At 39.9% G+C, this 24506-nt stretch overlaps 1 protein-coding gene across 3 annotated transcripts in view; it reads left to right on the top strand.

Annotated features, from left to right (window-relative positions):
- The window catches only part of IFT88 (intraflagellar transport 88), a 134196-nt gene that overhangs the window by 106646 nt on the left and 3044 nt on the right, over nucleotides 1-24506 (top strand). The window contains exons 24-25 of one of the 3 annotated variants that reach the window (XR_006889139.1): nucleotides 5351-5417; nucleotides 15772-15806. Coding sequence is in view for 1 of the 3 variants with exons in the window: in XM_046664788.1 (XP_046520744.1) it covers nucleotides 5351-5417 (67 nt within the window). In the remaining 2 variants the exon portion in view is untranslated. Of the gene's footprint in view, nucleotides 1-5350; nucleotides 5418-15771; nucleotides 15875-24506 lie in introns of all 3 variants that reach the window. The other 2 variants (XR_006889140.1, XM_046664788.1) reach the window with 2 other exon arrangements.

Raw genomic sequence — 24506 nt, 5'->3', positions numbered from 1 at the left:
AATTTTGTCCTTTTTTATGGCTGAGTAGTATTCCATTGTGTATATATACCATATTTTCTTTATCCAATCATCAGTTTCTGGGCATTTAGGTTGGTTCTACGTCTTGGCTATTGTAAATAATGCTGTGATGAACATAGGGGTGCAAAGGACTCTTGGGATTTCTGATTTCAGGTTCTTAGGATAGATAGCCAGTAGTGGGATGACTGGGTCATAAGGTATTTCTATTTTTAACTTTTTGTGATATCTCCATACTGTTTTCCATAGTGGCTGTACTAGTTTGCATTCCCACCAAGAGTGTATGAGGGTTCCTTTTTCTCCACAACCTCTCCAACATTTGTCGTTCTTGGTTTTGGATGTTTTTGCCAATCTGACGGGTGTAAGGTGATATCTTAGTGTAGTTTTGATTTGCATTTCCCTGATGATTAGTGATGATGAACATCTTTTCATGTGTCTATTGGCCATACTTATATCTTCTTTTGAGAAATGTCTGTTCATGTCCTCTGCCCATTTTTTGATCGGGTTGTTTGTTTTTTTGTTGTTAAGCTGTGTGAGTTCTTTGTATATTATGGAGATTAAGCCTTTGTCGGATAAGTGGCTTGTAAATATTTTTTCCCAATTAGTGGGCTGTTTTTTTGTTTCAATCCTGTTTTCCCTTGCCTTGAAGAAGCTCTTTAGTCTGATGAAGTCCCATTTGTTTATTCTTTCTATTGTTTCCCTCAACTGAGGAGTTATAGTGTCCGAAAAGATTCTTTTGAAACTGATGTCAAAGAGTGTATTGCCTATATTTTCTTCTAGAAGACTTATTGTTTCAGGACTAATCTTAAGGTCTTTGATCCATTTTGAGTTTATTTTGGTGTGTGGTAAAAAAGAATGGTCAATTTTCAATCTTTTGCATGTGGCTGTCCAGTTTTCCCAGCACCATTTGTTGAAGAGACTTTCTTTTCTCCATTGTAGGCCCTCCGCTCCTTTGTCGAAAATTAGCTGTCCATAGATGTGTGGTTTTATCTCTGGGCTTTCAATTCTGTTCCATTGATCTGTGCACCTGTTTTTGTACCAGTACCATGCTGTTTTGATCACTGTAGCTTTGTAGTATGTTTTGAAATCGGGGATTGTGATTCCTCCAGCTTTGTTTTTCTTGCTCAGGATTGCTTTAGCAATTCGCGGTCTTTTGTTGCCCCATGTGAATTTTAGGATTCTTTGTTCAATTTCTGAAAAGAATGCCCTTGGGATTCTGATTGGGATAGCATTGAATCTGTAGCTTGCTTTAGGTAGTATGGACATTTTAACTATGTTTATTCTTCCAATCCATGTGCATGGAATGTCTTTCCATCTCTTTATGTCATCGTCAATTTCTTTCAAGAAAGTCTTGTAGTTTTCATTGTATAAATCCTTCACTTCCTTGGTTAAATTTATCCCAAGGTATTTTATTCTTTTCGTTGTGATTGTGAATGGGATTGAGTTCTTGAGTTCTTTTTCTGTTAGTTCATTGTTAATGTATAGAAATGCTACTGATTTATGTATGTTGATTTTATACCCTGCTACTTTGCTGTAGTTGTTGATTGTTTTTAATAGTTTTTCTATGGATTCTTTGGGGTTTTCTATATATAAGGTCATGTCGTCTGCAAACAGGGAGAGTTTTACTTCTTCATTACCTATTTGGATTCCTTTTATTTCTTTTTCCTGCCAAATTGCTCTGGCCAAAACCTCAATACAAGTATTTTTTAAATGGAACTTTTCTTAGAAAAATGCAATTTTTGCAAAAATACTCTCTTAGAACCTGCTTCTCTTCCTCATTTAGCAAAATAACATGAACAGCTTTCCATGTCAATAAATACAGATTTCTGTCATTTTTTTGTTTCATATTCCATTATACGGCTCTTTCCTTTATGTTTTAGTGTTGATGTAATGAGAATCATTTTTCTCAATTATTGTTTCATTTCAATGCTTCCTTTCTTACCTTCCATCAAGCCTTACCTCATACCACTCCAAAGTGAGTAATATTCCCATGAATTAAGTCTTAAAACTCTGAGAAGATGGATTAAGTATTTCTCCTATTCAAAATCTTCATATACCATATGATGAGAACATCAGTATGACTGTGTTTGACAAACATTTATTGTGCTCCTGAAATGTTCTTGGTATTGTGATAGATCTGAGGTGGATCGTGTGTCAGATGTGTCAGTGTAAAACAGGGCCCAGGGTCCTCCAGGAGTCTGTGGTCTAGTGGCGAGAGAGCCACAGAAAGTGGTCTCTGCCTGTGCCCTGGGGACAGCTGGAGCCGCCATGGCCCGGGGCATTTACAGTGGAGGATAGAGCTTAAGCTTCAGGCCCTCATTTGCATTGGCCCTTTGTAAATAAATTTTTATTATTGCACGCATTTTATTTTCATAGTTTTATATTCTCTTTCATCTGAACCTATCAGCTCTTCCCCTGAACTATAAGCTTTAGGCCCTGCAAAAATGTGGGATGTGCCCCACTGTCATTATTCTCTTTCCTCCTGGCTAAAGATCTACAATAAGTTATCGATACTTGATCTTTATTTTCTCACCTCCCAGGCACCCTTCAAATCAATGTAACCTTGACTCTTTCCATTACTAGAATTACTCTCACTAAGATTAATCACCTCCATGTTGATAAATATAACGAGGCCTTTTTGATTTTCACTTTGCCTGACTTAACAGCAACTCCGTGTCTATGGCCTCTGTAACAGACGCCCCCCCCCCCCCCCCCCCCCCCGCCACAGACCCCCCCCCCCCCCCCCCCACCTCCTGGTTTCCTTTAGTTCTTCAGGGCTTCACCCAGGCCCAATTTACCTCTCACCACCCGCTTAACAGACAACACCAGCTCCCAGGCCAACTGTGGGATACATAGGCACGTCATGGAACCTGAATCTGATCTATCCACCAGGCAGCCCTTTGCCTTGTGGGACCACCACTTGCAGTGGCTCTGTCCTTTGAGGGCTTTACTGCTAAGGAAGAAATTAGATCATAACTGAAAACATTGATGATCAGACCTCTGCAGAGTAAATGATATGAGAGATGAAAAGTAAACTGAGTCTTGACTGTTTATATTTCTTTGAAGTTAGAACCTTGTAAACTAATGATTTGGTTCACTTTTGAAATTGCCATCTCTGTAACTTCCACATGAAATCATTGCTACAGCTAGTATAGCTGTTGGTACACAAGATTCATTCTGGTGGAATTCATTGATTTTCAATGGCAAATAGGTATTCAGTTGGAAGAGGATAACAGCCCACATTCTCTGCTTAAAGGAGAGTGGTGGAGGAGAAAGATAAGCAAGCAGGGCAGGGCCGTGAGTGTGAGAAGTGCGTGGGTGCTGGTGAGCACTCTCAACAAGCACCCACCTGGGACACACGGGGGAGTCTCCCTGAGGAGATGAGTGGAGCTGAGCCTTAAAGGAGAAGTGAGAGCGGGGAAGAAGATGAGGAAGGGCGTGGCAGACAGAGGGAGTTCTGTGGAGAGAGGCGGTTAGCACATCCAAGGAGATGCAGGCTGCCTGCATTCACAAAGTACCAGGGCAGTCAGTTGCCACAGTGAAGAGGACAGAATGTGGTGTGTTAGAAAGGCACTGCTCATGTGGGGCGTGGGCGAGGACTCTGAGCCAGCAGTGGGGAGGCCCCTGGAGGCTGGCACTCCATGTGCTTACATGATTTGTCTCCAGCAGGGCACAGCATCCTGGGAGGAGAAGAGGAAAAAGGAAAGTCTTGAATCAAACCAGGTTTTAAGTTTCTCTTGGTGAAAGAAGCAAACTGACAAGAAGGCACGTCAGGGACTTGGAAGTCCTGATGTGGATGTGCTTAAAGTGGTAGGCTGCTTCTAGGCTGGAGAAAAGCAAAGATTTAAAGGTATTAATTAGGAGAAGAGGGATGAGAGCCAAAGGATTGGAAAGTTCTGATGAGAACAAGGAACAGGTGTAATGGACGTGAAGAATGTATTGACCATGGGAAGCGCTCAATTTCCTAAATTGTTCTGTTCTAAGCTTATGGTTACTTAAGTAGGATGCAAGATACTTTCTCACATTTAATTTGAAAAAAATGTCAAGTTATATGGGCATTTGTCTTTATGAGTTTAACTATTTTAGCATTGTATAGGTCTTTTAGATATGCTGGAGATTATTAATGTATGGGTAGATGAAAACCAAGTTTTGAAATAAAATCTGATTGTATATGCTTAAATTTTTATTTTGTTACATCACTTTTAGATTGTCTTTTGTTTGTGAAAGCAAGGGGAGAGAAGGAGTTTCAGGGGAGGTTTCTTTTCTTTTTCATAGAAAAGACTTGAGCGTGTTTACATATGTTTGAAAGTCCTAAGCTTTAGGAGAGTGTTTCATTTTACAGAAATAAGTCTTGAATTATTGAAAAGAAATTGTTTTTTCTTCCTAGCAGACTACATTGCCAATAACCTCATCCATGACCTGTAATTTATAAATACTTGGGGAGTTGTATGTGAGAGGATGAATATTTGAGGGAATGAATACTTTGTTCTTTGAATTAAATATGACGTTATTTTATATTATTGAAGATATAAATAAGATATCAACCTATGTTAAATTTTAATTCAGTTGTATGGTAAATTTTTATCAAAAGTTGTCTGTGTTTGCTAACTACCCTGTATATCTAAATGAGCCATACGCATATGCTGGCAGTGGACTCAACGCAGACTCAGTGTTCATACAAAAACCCTAGCACTTAGGCAAAACACAAAATAAATGTAAAAAGAAACCTAAGAATGTCATAGCTTGGAGATATTTCTTTGTTTTAAAGGGTGAGTTTGTGTCTAAGAAAGTAGACTATTGAACAGATGTTAGGTATTTTGGGAGATTTTAATAGTGTGTTTATTATAGAAGTTGAAAAAAAGCCAGTTTACCTTTTTTTCTCTGAAATAGTTCAGGTCCAACCATTATAGAGTAGGACTAATGTGGGAAAGAGCCTTTTTGTAGATTCTCTTCTCCTCCTCTTCCACCCCTGTTAAACTTTTATGTTTAAGACCTGACCTTCCACATAAAGAAAATATTTGGTTTTTAAGTTGTTTGTATAAGCAAAGGTTATGCTGCACTTGTAAATGTCAGTGCTGTTTGAGTATTTCATGAGAAGGCCTGATTCCTCAAAGTGTTGGAGGGCAGGCTTTGAACCCTGTCCTTACAAAACAACTTGGTCTTCTTTCCTATTGAATCAACTCTCAGGTAGCAATCAGTTTGAACCTAGCTTTTAGGAAGGTAGGAACAGTAAGTCTTCAGAGTTACATAGTAACATTAATTTAAAAAATTAACATTTAGTTATATTCAGCTTTGAAGGAATATAACTTATTCTTTTAAACTCATCTTGTTCTAGCGCATAAAATCTGGCAGAGATGGCAGTGGGGGTTCCCGCAGCAAAAGAGAGGGGAGTGCTGGCAGTGGTAAGTATTTCCTGTTACCTTGAAATGCTGGATGTGACAGGTTCTAGTACATGGGCTTCTAGAAACATCTTGAAATAATCCAGAGGTGTTCTTTATCTGTTTGTTTGTTTTATACACAGTAAAACCTCACTTATTCTAATTAATTTTGTAAACAGTCGGTCTGATATGTAAATTGAGTGTTTGTAAATGTTAGTAGATTTTAGTTCTTAAATAACCATACCTAATTCTGATAATTGATTAATAAACAAGTTCAGGTTGGATAAATTATCATTGATGTCCATACTAATGAGGTTTTACTATGTGTTTTAAAAATTTACATTTTAAGGAAGTACCATGAGAAGTAAGATGGTCTTATAGAATGCTAACAGTTCTGAATCTTTAGTCCCGCTTTTAGTGTAGAAATAGTGCCAGTCTGGGAAGTCGGAGACGTGGTTCTAGTCCTAGGCTTGATCATGATACCGTATGTCTTTGGACCAACACATAAATGCTGTACGCTTTAGGTGATTTCTAAAGTTCTTTGCATCTCTAAATTTCTTGACTCTGTGACTGCTTGTGATGTCATTACTTAATAAGGAGGTTTGTTAAATTTTCCTTCCCTTTTTCCCCATCAACAAAATCTGCCTTCTTTCTCTGCTTCAGGAGAGTAGTGTAAGTTAAACTTAGTAGAAATTTTGAGCTTTTAAAGCAATTGATTGGAAAAGTAAATGTTAAATTGAGATCTATAAATACATCTACATACTCTCACTTCCATACTTAGCACTGTCATGCATATATGACCTGGTCCATGTAACTGCCCAGCTGCATTCTGTTACATCTGTGATCTAGGAGTCAGGACCAAAAAAAAAAAGTAACCCTTAGTTTAGGTAGGGCTTTCATTCATTCACAAACACTTACTGGATGCATCCTAGGTGCCAGGCAAACACTGTGTGAAGTACCAAGGACGTGTCCCTGTGATCAAGGAAATTAGAATCTAGTTGGAAAGATACACAAGTTTCTAATGCTGCCGAGAGTACTGCCATGATAGAGAACTGCACATGTGTTTTCTAAGTTTCCTAGGGATAGAAACTTTCACTGGGTCAAAGATGCTTTCTCGAATTCAGAGCTCTGCTTTGCTAAATATCATCAATGGCATCTAGTTCTAATGAGACGGTTTGATTCTCCAAGGATCAGTCCAGCTTCTCCAGCTGAACCTCACAATCCTGGACTATTTACCCTTATGTCACAGGAGCCATTACCTAGAGCTTGAGAAATTAGTAGAAGCATTGAGACTGAGTCTAAAGAGTGCCAAGGGCAGTCTGCCACATTGAGGAGTTTTCAAGGACAAGATTTCCTATCTCATGAGCCTTCCATGGTCGTGATAGACACTGATGTCTCCATGTTGTCCTGCAACCCTTTGATATCGCCCCCACTTCTGCCCTCCCCTCTCCAGCTCCTGTTTTATTGTAGGCATTTGATTGTCGGGTTGAATTTAGCTGGGTCCTGAGTCTGAGAGTCTGTCCCAGCATTCTCTGTAAGCCAGAGCCAGCTCTACAGGCCACAGCCTTTCTCCAGAGCTTCTGGGGCAGTGTGCTGTGCAATTCAGGGTTTTTTGGAGTTTAGAAAAGTCATATGGTACATTAGCCATATATCACGTAATACCCATGGGGAACACCTCATCGTCAAAGAGTATTAATTCAGTGAAGCATGACTATTCACACTGGGGATAAATAATGTCTAAAAATAGCTTTAGGTCAAGTCAGATTTTGTGCTCAAGAAGTGTACACATTGCCACCTGAAAACTTGGCTTTCAGGGCTCTTTGGAATTTGGAATTGTAGATGAGGGATCATGGACCTGGATGTACCAAAAATATTCTTAATGGCCAAGAAGTCAGCAGACAAGGCATTGTGCACCAGTTAAAAGAAAATCTGGAAGTCTCACCGGACCGACTTGCTGCTGCTTACTGGTCCTTACTCTTAGGAGGCAGGCAGTCTGTGATATGAGCTCTTGAAATTGTGTCCCTTTAAGGAGTAATTGTCTTGAGTAACCCCAGGGAAGTATTAATTATTTGTTAAAATTCTAGAACCAGATTCACCATCCTCTAAGGATCCTACACTTCAGAGTAACCAACCAGGTCCTCCCCAAAACACCAGCAACCTTAGGTTAAGTCCTCAGAGCCTTCCCTGGTAATTCATAAACTGATGAATGTCTCCAGTGCTAACCCCTAAACCCGAGCTTACTAACACCTGAAGCTGAGTTACCCGGATGTCTTCACTTTGGAAGTGTGCTGCAGAAGCGTCAGGACCCCTAATGAGACGCTAGGGCGCGCCCAGAGAACTGTCAACTAGGTTGGTGCCGAGCCACAGCCAGAGGACAGTGTCCAGAGTCCACCCCGGGAAGTCTCCTCAGGTGGCTCTAACATCTGCCGCTCAGAAACGTCGGAAGGAAGGGTCGAGGTGTGCCTGCGGCCAGAGCGGGGGCGCTCCCCCTGGGCCGGGCCTCCTCCACAGAGGAACGCTGGTGGGTGAGGAGAAGGTGCGGCTGCCCTGGATCTGGTACCTGTGTGCAGGCAGGGAGAGGCCTTTCTGCTAATAATTCCCCTCTTAGTCCTGGCCTTCCCCCACTGCTGCTTTTTCTTTTTCCTTTCTGATAAATTTTCCTTTCTCTGATCCAGTCCGTTTCAGTCCAACACAAGTAGTCAATTCTAGTGCACAGATAAGCTTTATTCTCACACGAGGGAATTTTGGAGTAGAAACTGCATTATTGAAGCATTTTTTTTGTAAAGATTGGCACCTGGGCTAACAACTGTTGCCAATCTTTTTTTTTTTTTCTGCTTTATCTCCCCAAACCCCTCCTGTACACAGTTATATATCTTAGTTGCAGCTCCTTCTAGTTGTGGGATGTGGGACACCGCCTCAACGTGGCCTGACAAGTGGTGCCATGTCCACGCCCAGGATCCGAACCCTGGGCCGCCACAGCGGAGCGCGCGAACTTAACCACTCGGCCACGGAGCCGGCCCCAATTGAAGCATTTTTACAAGCTGGGTTTCGTGTTGCTCAGTTCTCTTGCCACAGGTTCAAAGCAGTGCACAGTTCCTTGCCGGGGCACTTGCTTGCTTGCTTTTTCCCTAGCATTTGCCTCTGTTCCTTGCTTCCTAACACCATGAGTTACATAGCATCCCAGACTTCTTTGTTTCGCCCTGCAGCCCGGGTTTGAATGCCTCTTTCAGTGACCTCACTGGTCCTAGCCTGACACTTTGTCAAGATCCGTGTTTTCTGCCTTCTTTCTCCAGTTCTCGGCACAGGCCACAGTGCAAGGCTGTCCCTGGCCTTGAGGTCAGAAATAAAGTATGCTGTGGCTACCTCTCTTGCTTTCTCATTCCTTTTGCCTTGTGGGGCCCTCCCCAGAGCACCCTGTAGCACCCTGTGGATGCACCCCATCCTTACCCAGCGGCTCCCCTCCCCACACACCACTAGCACCAGTCAGTCGTGGGCAGTGGTCACTCACCCATTCATCGTGCCCCTCTCAGGAACTCCCCAGACAGACCTACATGTAAAGGCAGCTCAGTCTCATCCATCTTCCCCTCTAACCTGTAAAAGCTAGAGATGCACATTTACATCTCAACATGGAGATATCTGGCCCTTCTGTCTGGATTCACAGCTAGGATAGGAGAAAGGGACAGTTTTTTGTATGCATCCAAATGAGGCCAGCCTTAAGCTAGTTTAAGTTTAATGTGTTAAAATAAATGCAGTGCCTATAATATTAAAATATTGCCTGAGAGAGAAGACCATAGGGAACTTATACACCAAAATTATGAGTTTCTTTTTCTTTTCTTTTCTTTCTTTTTTTTTTTTTTTGGTGAGGAAGATTGGCCCTGAGCTAACACCTGTTGCCGGTATTCCTCTATTTTGTATGTGGGTGACCACCACAGCATGGCTGCTGACAAGTGGTATAGGTCCATGCCCGAGAACTGAACCCAGGCCGCTGAAGTGAAGTGCACTGAACTTAACCACTAGGCCATGGGGCTGGCCCCAGAATTATTAGTTTCTTTAAAATAAGTATTTTTGAAATGCTTGAGGGCCCTTGAAAATTGTTCTTTTTTCGTGGATCAGACTAGTCTCATTGCAGCCTTAGTTTTGCTCTTAATTTATTTAATAAACCTCAGCTCCCTTCCTCTTCAGTGGTTCTCAAATTTTAGCATGTATCAGAATCACCTTGAAGCTTGTTAAAACAGACTGCCGAACTCCACCTTCAGCGTTTCTGAATCAGTCTGATGGGCCCATGGATTTGCATTTCTGATAAGGTCCCAGCTGTTGCTGGTGCTGCTGGTCCTGGGACCACACTTTGAGGACCTCTGCTGTATCTTGAATGAGAAAATACAAGGTTAAATGTGATATAGTGTATATAAAAATGTCCCTGCTATTACCGCCACATTCAGATTCGCAGTATGTGGCAGTCATCCTGCCTCACGCCCTGGCTCTGTGACTCCCAAGTATGTTACTCTGAGAGGTGGTTTGAGCATTACATGCACAGCCCATGGAAGGGGATCAGCACAATGCCTGGCACACACTGGATGCTGAGTAAATGGTAGCTGTTTTTATTATTATTTAATACAAAATACATTAAAAAGCAATAGTGCTTAGTTTAGAATTTTGAATAGCCATTCCAGGATTTTCACTACAGTCATGCACCACATGCACCGCATAACAATGTTTTTTGGCCCATGACGGACAGCGTCTACAATGGTGGTCCCATAAGTTTAGTAACATCCAGCCTAGGTGTGCAGTAGGCTGTACCATCTGGATTTGTTAAGTGCACTCTGTGATGTTCACACGACAGAATCACCTAACGATGCGTTTCTCAGCATATCCGTAGCATTAAGTGATGCAGGACTGTAATTTATTTTGTTTTTACAGAATTAATTTAAAATGAAATGAACTTGTCTTAACCACTTGAAGTAAAAACTCATTACTTTTTTAAATGCAAATTTTGGGTTAAGATTTTAGCAGCTCAGTGCCAAAATGTCAGTCAATTCAGAAGACAAATTAAACCAAGTCACACTGAAAATCAACTTCCATGATTAGATCTATATTCTACGAGTTCAAAGTCTTGATAGTCAACATTATATAGTCCATGTAGATAAACTAGATAAGGGGAATAACCATGTTCCTTTCTAGTGTGTTGGCTGCATTTAAAGGCCAGGAAATCTACAGAACACATCTGCTTCTCATGTGTATCTGTCCTCAAGAAACAAGAATGCCTTCTTGTACAGCATCTTCTCTTTTAGCATGAATAGTGGCATTTGGTGACTTATTTTGAGTACTGTGTTTTAAGATTTCATTTTAAAATTGTATTTTGTTTACTCTGTGTGATACTTAATGGTTTGCTGCATTTTTAGTTGTTTTTTTTTTTTTCCTGAGGGAGATTGGCCCTGAGCTGACATCTGTGCCAGTCTTCCTCTATTTTGTATGTGGGATGCTGCCACAGCACAGCTTGATGAGTGGTGTGTAGGTCTGAGCCTAGGATCTGAACCTGCAAACTCCTGGCCACCAAAGCGGAGTGTGCAAACTTAACCGCTGTACGACGGGGCTGGCCCCTAGTTTAATTTTTATTATGTCTTGGGTGTGAAATTTTCCTATGAAAACATATCTCTTAATTCTCTACTAAAAATAATTTTATAATGAAAATGAGTAGGACAATATGACTCGGTGAACAGAAATTCACTTTAAGGTCAACTTTTTGAGGAACATGTGTTTTATAAAGTACATTGTAACCGTATTTTCTTTTATTTTAAAAAAGCAAAGTTTTATTTTAAGATAATGGTCCAAGCGTGAGCAACTTCTTTGCCTAGAATGCCTTTTCCCAGTTTTGCTGAGCCTCACTGGTGTAACAAGCAGCGAGTGAACAGCTCCTGCTTAGTGCCCACCAAACGGGAGGAGTTAAAAGGCTGCTGTCCAAGGAGGTGAGGGAGAAAATGCACGTGTGAATTCTCCTAAACTCAAAGAATCAAATCAACAAAACGTAGCTGATCTCCTGGGAGAAAGGGAGTGAATGTGTATAGGGCAAAAAAACCCTTGAGAAGCCAGAGGAACTGAAGTCTCCTATTTCTTAAAAGTATCACTCCTATCAGCTTCAGTCCCAATGAAGCGCCCTCTTCATCCCAGAAATCTAGAGAGTGATTGTGCTGGATATTCAGCTGTCTAAGTACTTTGAAGCTTGTATATACCACAAAGGGAGCTTTATTAGTCATAAATATTAGAAGATAGTTAACAGCACTGGCTGTAGCACTGAAGTATTCTCTTTGTCACAAATCCTGAAGAAAATTGTCTCTGTTAGTCTACCCTGCTGGTCTAACACTGTTGTGTTGCCTGTTTTCTGGTGTAGTGATTCTCTAAGCCGGTGGGGTTGGCGGGGGGAATCAGCAGACTTCCTCGGTAAAGGGCCAGATAGTACGGGCCGTATGCACTCTTGCCACTGTGCTGCAAAGGCAGACAGTGTGTCAGTGAATGGGTGCGGCTGGGCTCTCTAAAGCTTCATCTTTGGACACTGAAATTTATATGTCGTATGAATTTCATGTGTCGCAAAATATTCTTTTGCTTTTTTCCCCCAACCATTTAAGAATATATAAATCATTCTTATGTTGCTAAATGTACAAGAAGAGGGATGGGCCAGGTTTGGCCCACAGACTGTAGTGTGCAAATTCCTAGTCTAAGCCAAACTCTCCGTAGATATTCTTGGTAATGACAAGTGGGGGCCTAGGAATTACCCTTTTGATCAAAGCACTGGTTACAGCTATCTAATCCAAAAATAGAGCTTCTACAGTAAGATTCTATATCAATCTAACTTCCTTTTAAGGCTGTCTTAGCTGTTTACATTTCAGCCACCTCCGCATGTGTCACATACATAGTAACAGAATATGAGATTTTGTCTTCAACGGACCATGCTCCTTTCCTCTGGCCCTTAGCCTATTGCCCTGCATTTGAGGTTGTTGAAATTAATTCCTCAGTCCCAGTGTACATTCAACATCCACTGACCCCTTTTTTCAAGTCACCACATCTTATGTGACCTTGGGCAAGTTACTTAATCTCTTTGTCACAGTTTCCTCATCAATAAAATAGGAGTGAAACTAAGACCTACCTGATAGGGTTGTTGAGAGGCGGAGATGAGTTAATACATGGAAAGCACTTAAAACGGTGCCTGACACAGGCGAGCACTCCGTAAAGGTGACTCCTATTTGACAAAGGAGAACTCGGGCGGCACTGAAGTTCTAGTGTCCGCGTCTGTGTACAGTGGGGCCCACGTTCCTACCTCTGCTTGACGTGTGACCTTTGAGTTTGTTATTCTCAGTGTTTTTCCCACCACTACAGGATCACATTTATCTTTGCATGAAGGTAAATGTCAACAAATGCATCACTGTCTTACTATAGAGTTTATAAAAGAGGTTTTTGGGTTTTTTTAATAAAAATACTGGAAACTATATATACAAATGAATGTTGGTTTTTAAAGTTGCCAATTTGGAAAGCTGAATATTTATTCCAGTAATACCGCTGTTAATCAAGACGTTCATGAAATCCCTCTTTTGGAAGTTCTATCAGAAGCAAATTACAAAAAAAGCACAGAAATCCAGTCTAAACATTTACAAATATATGTATGTACTTAAATCTGATAAAATATGTGAAGTATATATATTACATATATCTATAAAATATGTGTACACATGTATGTATGTTTTTATCTATACATGTGCACACATGCATACGTACACACACATTCCATCAGTTCTTTTTTCCTCCCTCTTTCCCTTCCAATCTTTCTGCCTGTCTATCAACAAATAAGCATTTATCGAACTCCTGACCATGGTGAGTACTCGGTAAATGCCAGCTCCCTTCCAGCTTCTCCTTTTCCCAGATCCTTTTTGTATGCCAGGTACTTTTAGGATGCGAATAGCAGTGTAATAGATTAATTATCTGCCTTGCTTACACCTTCGCTAATTACCTTCCCAGGCTCCCTCTTCACAGTGTCGCCTGTTAACAGTGGCTATCCGAGTCTTCTTTTCCAATTTGGATATATGCCTATTAGCTGTTTTGCTGAGTAATAATACAATTAGATCAATAGGAGTAGGGAGTAAGGAGTGAACTTATAATCACAGCCGTAACAATGTAAGAATGAGCTGAAATTAGGTCCAAGCAATGGGGCTTGTAAAGTTACATGAGTATGCCATCTGAGCTGATGACGCCATCGCTGTCTTACATATGGGGGCTGGGGGGCTGCCTTGGATCCATAGCTGTGGTACGCTGCTCCTTAACTTTGGAAAAGAGCAGGGGCAAGGAAGATGAGCTTCTTCACAGCAAAAGGATCGGTTATTTGCAAGTCAGACCACAGAGTACCTACAAGTAAACTGGACAATAGATTCATGCTAAAGGTCTCAAAAATGCTGTGTGATGTTCTTCAGTATTTCTAGATGTGAAAAACTTCCTCATACTTATGGAGTGAAAGCAGATCTTCCTTAGTGATTGCATCTAAGTAGGTGCTAAATTGAATATCATCTTGGGGATAGAAAAGAGAAACCCAAAATATTTTTTTAAGTGTAGACCAAAAGTATTCTTTTCAATGTCTAATGGATAGTTAAATCGGAGTTTATAGCTCACTGAAAGAGAATCATTGAAGAAGAGATCTGACAGAGTCAAGGGCAGTATGTTTGTGGCGTTCAGAGGAGTGGGAAGACTTTGTTAGACGGTTTCATTTTGATTAGCACTTTGGAGGAAGAGAAACTGATAGGGCTGACAGGCTGCCTAAATCAAGGAAAGGGGGCTGTTGGAGAATTGTCAGATATGCATTGACTAATTGGGCCTTGAAGACTGAAAAAGGCCATTAGATTTTTCAACTACGATAGTGTTGGTAGCCCTAAAGAAAGCAGTCTGTTGGAGGTGAAAATCAGATTCCAGGGATTTAGGGGGTGTGTAGGGTATAGGGAGCCCTGAAGCCTTGGATCGTTTACCAACAACTCCTACAGATGGTATAACTTCTGAGAAACAATCTTATGTGCAAGTAAAGCACAATGAATAATAGTAATTCTATGGTATGGTTCCCTTTTTATGTTTCTGTAAACAAAGTAATGTTCACTTAAAAGCATGCTGAAATCAGTAAAAGAAAAAGGCAGGAAAATCAGATATTTTTATTGGATTTTTATAGGTGTGTTATAGGCATCATGGAAATTATTTATAGTAAAGGTTTAAGGTAAAAGTCACCCATAGACTAGGACTTGAAGGTAGTGGCCATGTCGTCTTTTCCTCTGCCATGTGTGAAAAGCGTAAGGGACTGAGTTGGAGCACAATTAGTACTGTACTCATCAGAATTTTAAAATATCCCTGATGGTATTGAAGATAAATCTATGTATTTTTCTTATATTCATTACTAGTGTAAATATATTATGTACTCAGTAAAATCATTGAATTTAAATCTGATAAAATCTGGTATAATCTAATTCTGTTTAAAGAATTAACAAAAATGAAGTACATTGCTTTTTATTTTCTCTTTACAGTTTTTTTTCCTGCCTTCAGTTTATCTACAACTGTAAATGATTTTCATGCTCTTAACCATATTCTTTCTAAATAAGTAACGACTGTCTTTTCTTGGAAACTGAATTCATTTTATTTGAAGAGAACATGCGGTGAAAGTTTTTGTAGTTTGCTTCTTGTTTTGTGAATGGAGCCTATGTTATCAACCTCACTTTCTCACAAAAAAAGAACTCCTGTTTAAAAACTAACATTCTAAAATGTTACAAATGGGTCACCTTCCTAGTATGAGTTGCCTCATAGAAACATTGGTCACAGCAGGATGTAGCCTCCCCCAGGAGAGCTTTTCTCAAGTCCCAAGATTGCAAACTTGGTTTATAAGGCAAGAAGAGGCTCTAGGCTCTTCTGGGGATAGAAGAAGGGGCTAAAACATGGGAGGGACTGTGAAGAGATTGTGTTTTACTTTGCTAGTGTTTAACTGTCGTTATAGACAGCCACATTTCGTGGAGTCAGCCAAGCTTGGAATAGCACATGATAGGAATATGTTATATGCTAGGCCACATTTATTCATATAAACTTTTCACATCCATATGAAAGTGCCACACTTTACATGGATTCTTTGCTGAAAGAGGCATTATTAGATAATGGGCAAGGACCAGGCTGGCCATCAGGAAACCTGGGTTTTGGTGTTGGCCTTGCCACTCTGTGTTCTCGAATAAGTGACTTTACCTCCCTAGGCCTATTTTCTCATCTGAAAAATAAAAAGGCTAGACTTAACCTTTTATTTTTAACCTTAACCTTAATGACATTTTTGTGTATTTCTGCTGACTGTGAAATTATTACAAACTTCTATTTCTGACAGTAAGATGGACTGAATATTCAAGGAAACTCCTCCAGGTATGGCACTCCTAAAAATGGTGGATTGAACATTGGAAAAAAAAAAGAGGAAAGAAGAAAGAAAATAAGTATGCAAAAAGCATTTTTTAAAAATTTTATTGTGGTCACATTGGTTTATAATGTTATGTAAATTTTAGGTGTACATCATTATATTTTGACTCCTGTATAGACTGCATCATGTTCACCCCCAAAAGTCAACTTTCCGTCCATCATCATACACATGTACCTTTTCACCCTCTCCCCCCTTACCCCCGGTAAACACCAATCTGTTCTCCGTATCTATGTGTTTGTGTATCTTCCATATATGAGTGAAATCATACAATAATTGTCTTTCTCCATCTGACTTCCTTCACTTAGTGTATACTCTCAAGGTCCATCCATGTTGTCACAAATGGCATGTTTGGATTTTTTATGGCTGAGTAGTATTCCATTGTGTGTGGGTGTGTGGATGTGTATGTGTATCTCTCTCTCTCTCTCTCTCTCTCTCTATATATATATATATATACATACACCACATCTTCTTTATCCATTCATCTGTTGATGGGCATTTAGGTTGCTTCCAAGTCTTGGCTATTGTGAATAATGCTGCAGTGAACATAGGGGTGCACGTATCTTTTCGAATTAGTGTTTTCATGTTCCTTGGATAAATACCCAGAAGTGGGATAGCTGAATTATATGGTAATTCTATTTTTAATTTTCTGAGGAATCTCCATACTGTTTTCCATAATGACTGTACCAATTTACATTCCCACCAGCAGTGTATGAGGGTTCCTTTCTCTCCACATCTTCTCCAACACTTGTTATTTCTCGTCTTTTTAGTAATAGCCATTCTGACAGGTATGAAGTGATATCTCATTGTAGTTTTGATTTGCATTTCCCTAGTGATTAGTGATGTTGAACATCTTTTCATGTGCCTGTTAGCCATCTGTATCTCTTCTTTAGAAAAATGTCTGTTCATATCCTCTGCCCATTTTTTGATAGGGTTGTTTGTTTTTTTATTGTTCAGTTGTATGAGTTCTTTATATATTTTGGATATTAACCCCTTAGCAAATATATGATTTGCAAATATTTTCTCTCAGTTGGTGGGTTGTCTTTTTGTTTTGTTTTGTTGATGCTTTCCTTCGCCATGTAGAAGCTTTTTAGTTTGATATTGTCCCATTTGTTTATTTTTTCTTTCATTTCCCTTGCCTGAGGAGACATGGCACTCAAAAAGATACTGCTAAGACTGATTCAAAACTACCTATGTTTTCTTCTAGGAGTTTTATGGTTTCAGGTCTTACATTCAAGAGTTTAATCCATTTTGAGTTAATTTTTGTGTATGGTGTCTCCATTGTATGTACTTGGGTCCTTTGTTGAAAATTACCTCTCCGTAGATATGTAGTTTTATTTTGGGGCTCTCAGTTCTGTTCCATTGATCTGTGTATGTTTTTCTGCCAGTACCATGCTGTTTTTATTACTATAGCTTTGTAGTATTAAAATCAGGGACGTGATACCTCCAACTTTGTTCTTTTTTCTCAGGATTGCTTTGGCTTTCAGAGTCTTTTGTTGTTCCATATAAATTTTAGGATTCTTTGTTCTACTTCAGTGAAGAATGTCATTGGGATTCTGATTGAGATTGCATTGACTCTGTAGATTGCTTTAGGTAATATGCACATTCTAACTTTGTTTATTCTTCCAATCCATGAGGATGGACTATCTTTCCATTTCTTTATGTCTCCTTCAGTTTCTTTCAATAACATCTTATAGTTTTCAGGGTATAACTCTTTCACCTCTTGGTTAAATTTATTCCTAAGTATTTTATTCTTTTTGTTGTGATTGTAAATGGGATTGTATTCTTGACTTCTCTTTCTACCAGTTGTTATTAGTGGATAGAAATGCAACTTCATTTTGTATGTTGATTTTCTATGCTGCAACTTTATTGTATTCATTGATTATTTCTAATAGTTTTTTTGGTGCATTCTTTCGGGTTTTCTGTATAGAGAATCATGTCATCCACAAATAGTGACCGTTTTACTTCTTGCTTTCCAATTTGGATCCCTTTTCTTTCTTTTTCTTGCCTGACTGCTCTGACTAAAACTTCCAGTACCATGTTGAATAAGAGTGGCAAAAGTAGGCACCCATGTCTTATTCCTGCCCTCAGAGGAATAGCTTTCAGCTTTTCACTCTTGAATGTAATGTTGGCTGTGGATTTGTAACATATGGCCTTTATTATGTTGAAGTACTTTCGTTCTATACCCACTTCATTGAGAGTTTTCACCATAAAAGGATGTTAGATCTTGTCACATGCTTTCTTTGCATCTATTGAGATGATCATGTGATTTTTATTCTTCACTTTGTTAATGTGGTGTATCACACTGAGTGATTTGTGGATGTTGAACCATTCCTAGATCCCTGGAATGAATCCCGCTTGATAATGGTGTAAGATCCTTTTAATATATTGTTGTATTCGATTTGCTAATATTTTGTTGAGCATTTTTGCATCTGTGTTCATCAGTGATATTGGCCCGTAATTGACCTTTTTTATGTTGTCCTTGTCTGGTTTTGATATCAGGGTAATGTTGGCCTCAAAATGAATTAGAAAGTGTCCCATCCTCTTCAGTTTTTTGGAAGAGTTTGAGAAGGATGGGTATTAAATATTCTTTGAATGTTGGGTGCAATTCACCAGAGAAGCTGTCTGGTCCTGGACTTTTGGTTTTGGGAGGTTTATGATTACTGTTTGAATCTCTTTGCTTGTGATCGGTCTATTCAGATTCTCTTTCTTCATTCAGTTTTGGGAGGTTGTATGATTCTAAGAATTTATCCTTTTGTTCTAGATTTTCCAATTTGAGGCATATAGCTCTTCAGAGTATTCTCTTATAATCCTTTGCATTTCTGTGGCGACTGTTGTAATTTCTCCTCTTTCATTTCTGATTTTATTATTTGAGTCATCTCTGTTTTTCCCTTAGTGCATCTGGTTTAGGGTTTATCAATTTTGTTTATCTTCTCAAAGAACCAGCTCTTAGTTTCATTGATCCTTTCTATTGTTTTTTAGTCTCTTTTTCGTTTATTTCCACTCTGATTTTTATTATTTCCTTCCTTCTACTGACTTTGGGCTTCATTTTTTTCTTCTTATTCTGGTTCTTTTTCGTATAGTGTTAGATTGTTTATTTGAGACTTTTCTTACTCCTTCAGGTCTATATTACTGTATACTTCCCTCTTAGTACTGCTTTTGCTGCATCCCGTAAGTTTTGGTATGTTGTGTTTTCATTTTCATTTATCTCGAGGTGTTTTTTGATTTCTCCTTTGATTTCTTCATTGATCCAATAGTTATTCAATAGCATGTTTAGTCTCCACATATTTTTTACTTTTATAGCTTTTTTCTTGTAGTTGATATATGGTTTCATACCATTGTGGCTGGAAAATATGCTTGACATTATTTCAGTCTTCTTAAATTTATTGAGGCTTGCTTTGTTTCCCAAAATATGGTCTATCTTTGAGAATATTCCATGTGCACTTGAGAAAAATGTATACTCTGCTGTTTTGGGATGGAATGTTCTATATATATCTATTAAGTCCATCTCGTCTAGTGTTTCATTTAAGGTCAATATTTCCTTGTTGACTTTCTAGATGATCTATCCATTACATAAGTGGGGTGTTAAGGTCCACTACTATTATTGTATTGCTGTTGATTTCTCCCTTTACGTCTGCTAATAGTTGCTTTATATACTTTGGTCCTCCTGTGTTAGCTGCCTATATACTAACAAATGTTAGGTCTGCTTGGTGGAATATCCCTTTTATCATTATATACTGCCCATCTTTGTCTCTTGCTATCTTTTTAGTCTTAAAGTCTATTTTGTCTGGTATAAGTGTGGCTACACCTGCTTTCTTTTGCTTGCCATTTGCTTGGAGTATCATTTTCCATCCCTTCACTGTGAGCCTACGTTTGTCTTTACAGCTGAGATATGTCTCCTGGAGGCAGCATATTGTTGAGTCTTGTTTTTCAGTCCATCCAGAAACTCTGTGTCTTTTGGTTGGTGAGTTCAATCCAGTTATATTTAGAGTGATTGTTTATATATGAGGGGTTAATATTGCCATTTTATCTTTTGTTTTCTGGTTGTTATATATTTCCATTGTTTCTTTTTTCTCATGTTTCTGTCTGCCATTTCAGTTTTGTTTTTTTTCTTTTTAGATTGATGCCTGAGCTAACAACTGTTGCCAATCATTTTTTTTCTTGCTTTTTTCTCCCCAAATCCCCCCAGTATATAGTTGCATATTCTTTTAGTTGTGGGTCCCTCCAGCTGCAGCACATGGGACGTCACTTCAACATGGCCCAACGAGTGACACCATGTCTGTGCCCAGGACCCAAACTGGTGGAACCCCAGGCCACCAAAGCAGAGTGCATGAATCCAACCACTCAGCCATGGAGTTGGCCCCTTGCCATTTAAATTTGATGGTTTTCTCTGATATGTTTCTCAGTTTTCTCTTTTTTTATGTTTTATGGCTCTTCTCTGATTTTTTGTTTAGTGGTCACCATGAGGTTTGTATAAAAGATCTCATAGATGAGATAGTCGTTTTTCTGATAGCCTCTTAGCTCCATTAGCCTATGCAGGTTCCATCCTTTTCTCTTCACCTTCTATGATTTTGTTGTCACAAATTATTCTTTTATGTGTTGAGAGTTTGTGACCAAATTGAAGTGGTTATAATTATTTTTGAAACTTTCTGTCCCTTTATCCTTTATGTTATAATTATTTACTAACCTACTCTGATATAGAGCTGCAATTTTCTGATTCTGTTGTCTGTTTCTCTCTTTGCTCAAAGCTTTGTAAACCTTTCTCCTTTTGTTTCATGTAGGAGAGATTCTTTCAGCATTTCTTGTAAGGCAGGTCTAGTGGTGATGAAATCCCTCAGCTATTGTTTATCTGGGAAAGCTGTTATTCCTCCTTCATATCTGAATGATAACTTTGCTGGATAGAGTATTCTTGGCTGATAGTTTTTGTCTTTCAGTCCTTTAATAGATAATTCCACTCTCGCCTAGCCTATAGAGTTTCTGCTGATAAATTTGCTGAAAGCCTGATGGGGGTACCTTTGTAGGTTGTTTTCTTCTCTCTTGCTGCCCTTAATATTTTTTCTTTGTTGTTGACTTTTGGCAGTTTAATATTACAAGCCTTGGAGAAGGTCTTTTTGCATTGAGGTAATTAGGAATTCTGTTAGCTTCATGCACTTGTTTGTCCAGTTCCTTCCCCTGGTTTGAGAAGTTTTCAGCTATTTCTTTGAATTAGCTCTCTGCCCCTTTTCCCTCTCTCTTCTCCTTTCTTTCTTTATTTAAATATTTTATTTTTTTCCTTTTTCTCCCCAAAGTCCCCCAGTACACAGTTGTATATTCTTAGTTTTGGGTCCTTCTAGTTGTGGCATGTGGGACGCCGCCTCAGTGTGGCTTGATGAGCAGTGCCATGTCCACGCCCAGGATTCAAACCGATGAAACACCGGGCTGCCTGCAGCGGAGTGCGCAAACTTAACCACTCGGCCACAGGGCCAGCCCCTCTCTTCTCCTTCTTGATGCCTATAGTCTTTATGTTTCTTTTCCTAATTGAGTCGGATATTTCTTGAAGGATTTCTTCATTTTTAAAAAATCTTAAGTTTTCTCTCCTCTTCCACTTGAATCATTTCTAGATTTCTATCTTTGAGCTCACTAATTTTCTCCTCCATCTGGTCTGCCCTGTCGTTAATGCTTTCTACATTATTTTTCATCTCATTAATTGTGTTTCCCATCTCCAAAATTTCTGTTTGGTTTTTTTTTTTTCAGAGTTTCAGTCTCTTTGGTGAATTACTCCTTCTGTTCATTAATTTTATTCATGAGCTCATTTTCTGAGTTTTTGTGTCACTGCTTGAGTTTCTTTATGACAGATACTTTGAATTTTCTGTCAGTAAGATTGTAATCCTCTGTGACTTTAAGTTTGGTTTCTGGAGAGTTGTCATTGTCTATCTGTTCTGCTGTGTTACTATAGTTCTTCGTGGTGTTTTAAGAACTCATCCTCTGCTGCCGCATTTGTGGTAGCATCCATGTTTCTTATTTGGATAAGGCTTTGGTTACTTTGGTTCTCAGCTGCTTCTGGTTGTATTTGAGAGCCTCCACTTTCCACCCTCCACTGCCTCTGCTACAGGCATTGTCACTGCCCTCCTTGTGCCTCTTGTGCCTCCGAGGTTTCTGGTGCCTTGCTGCTTATGATGTCACTTCAGTCTCAGGTGTTGCCATTGGGGTCACCAGGCTGGGAGCACTTGTGCTGCTTCTGGGGTCACCTGGGCCTTGTCTTCCTCCTTGGGCTCTCTAGGAGTTCTTCATGGGCTTTGTTGCTGCTGCTCCCGGGTTTTCTGGGGATGCTGATTGCACTGCTGCCAGGGGTGCTAGGTTCACAGGTGTCACAGTTGCTGCTAGTGGCCTGGCTACCCGAGGACTTGCAGGCACTCCCCACTGCTGATGGGAGTTGTTGGGTGCACTGCCACCGGGGACTGGGTCACTGGTTCTGCTGTGGTTCCTGAAGCCTCATGTTACAGGTTCCACCTCCCACTGCTGGCAGGGATCAGGAGCTGAGCAGGGAGAGGTTGTTGTTGATGCTTGTTCGTTCAGCCTCTGATCTCTGGCACTGAGTGATGTATTTTGAAAACTCAGGTCAGGGTGCCCCGCCCCAGCTGGTAAAATCTGAGTGTTTCATACTGACCTCACTATTGGAAAGACCTGTCCTCTGCCAGGGGAAGGTTAGGGGGTGTGTGCTGGATCTTCTGGGAGATGGGCAGAGAGCGAGCTATTTTTCTACTAACACCATGACTGCTCACAGGTGCTCATGCCAGCATGAGGAGCTGCACCCTGGATCACTGCTGCCAGGGAGGGAGAAGGAGTTGCTGCCCTCATTCCACTTCCTCCCATGTGTCCAGTCCAGCTGCCTTCAGATGTATAGATGCTGGATCTCTTATGCATCTTATTGTGCTGTGTAGGGAATCCTCTATTGCTCAGTGGGTGTCTGATTATTTGTAACTTAGAGAGGAGAGACAAAGGGAACCACTCACTCTGCCATGATGCTGATGTCACTTGAGTCACTTTTCTCTTGATGGTTTTAAGATTCTCTCTTTCTCTTTTCCTTTTCACAGTTTGATTATAATGTGTCTCAGTGTGGGCCTCTTTGGATCCATCCTAGTTGGGATTCTTTGAGCTTCTTGACTTTGGATGTTCATTTCCTTCCTCATATTTGGGAAGTTTTCATCCGTTGTTTCTTCTAATAATCTTTCTGTCCTATTCTCTCTTTTCTTTCTGGGACTCCCATAATATGTATATTGATCTGCATATGATGTTCCATAATTTTCTTAGGCTTTCTTCACTTTTCTTCATTTTTCATTCTTCATTTTTTTGTTCCTCTGACTTCATAATTTCATATGATCTATCTTTGAGTGCTCAGATTCTTTATCCTGCTGGATCATATCTGTTTTTGAACCATTCTAGTGAACTTTTCAATTCAGTTATGGTATTATTGTGTTCTTCAGCTCCAGAATTTCTATTTGGTTATTTTTTACAGTTTCTCTTTGTTGATAGTCTTGTTTTGTTCATGCTTTATTTTCCTGATTTCATTTATTGTCTATCTGTGTTCTCTTATGGCACATTGGTCTTATTTGAGACAGTTATTTTGGATTGTTTGTTAGGTAACACATAGAGCTCCATTTCTTCAGGATCAACTTCTGGAGATTTATTTTGTTCCTTTGGGCCATGTTTCCCTGTTTCTTCGTGTGTTTTCTTACTTTTTGTTGTGTTTTCTTCATTTGAAAAAACAGTCACTTCTCCCACTTCTTTTTTGGACTGGTTTGTACCAGTCCAAATCACCAGTCAGCCCCAAGAGATTATGGCAGTGTCTCAGAGTTTTTATGGGGCATGTTTTTTCTCAGCTTCTATGTGTACTTTCCTAATTAGAGAGGTTTGATGGTTTCTTTTTCAGAATTTGTAATCTCTTGCTTCCTCTAGTGTCTGTCTGTCATACTGCAGGATCTCTGGCAGTGCAACAAGCTCCTCAGCCCTCTTTTGTTCTCTGCAGTCCCCAAGCATCCAAGATATGCCAGTTCCCCATCAGTGCTCTGAGTCAGGTGAGACAGAAACCAGACCCTTGGGCAGCTCCCCAAAAAGCTGGAGTGTTGGATGTACATTCCCCTCTCTTTTCCTGCTGATGGAAGAACCACAAGCTGGACACTTTCTCTTTATCACAGCAAGCTGTGCCAGCTTCTGTCTGCAGTGGTGGAGGTACTCTGGCACTGCAACAAGTCACTGAGTTCTCTTTGTTCTCAGCAGCTTTCAGGCATCCAGAGTATGCTGGTTCCTCATCGGCACTCCAAGTTAGGCAAGACAGAAACCAGTCTCTGAGACAGTTCCCTGAAACACCAAAACACTGGATGTATGTTGCTCTCTTTTCCCTCCTGAAGGAGAACCTGCAAGTTGGGCTTTTTCTGCAAATTGTGAGCTATTCTGACTTTGGGTAGGGGCAGACACATTTGAAATGAAATGGCTTTTCTCACCTGTTTCAATGCAATTGTTCTTGGTTTTGAGCTTGCCTGGGGTACTGTGACTACCTACCTGGTTTCTGGGTTCTTATGAAGACCTTTTGAACCAGATATTCTTGTAAGTTGGTATTTTTGTAAGGGAGCAAAGTCTGGGGCTTCCTATTCTGTTATCTTGCTGAATGCAAA

This window comes from Equus quagga, chromosome 6 (genome assembly GCF_021613505.1).
Source record: "Equus quagga isolate Etosha38 chromosome 6, UCLA_HA_Equagga_1.0, whole genome shotgun sequence".
Classification (NCBI taxonomy): Eukaryota; Metazoa; Chordata; class Mammalia; order Perissodactyla; family Equidae; genus Equus; species Equus quagga.
The sequence above is the reverse complement of the archived record's forward strand: the minus strand, read 5'-3'. Positions and strand labels throughout refer to the sequence as shown.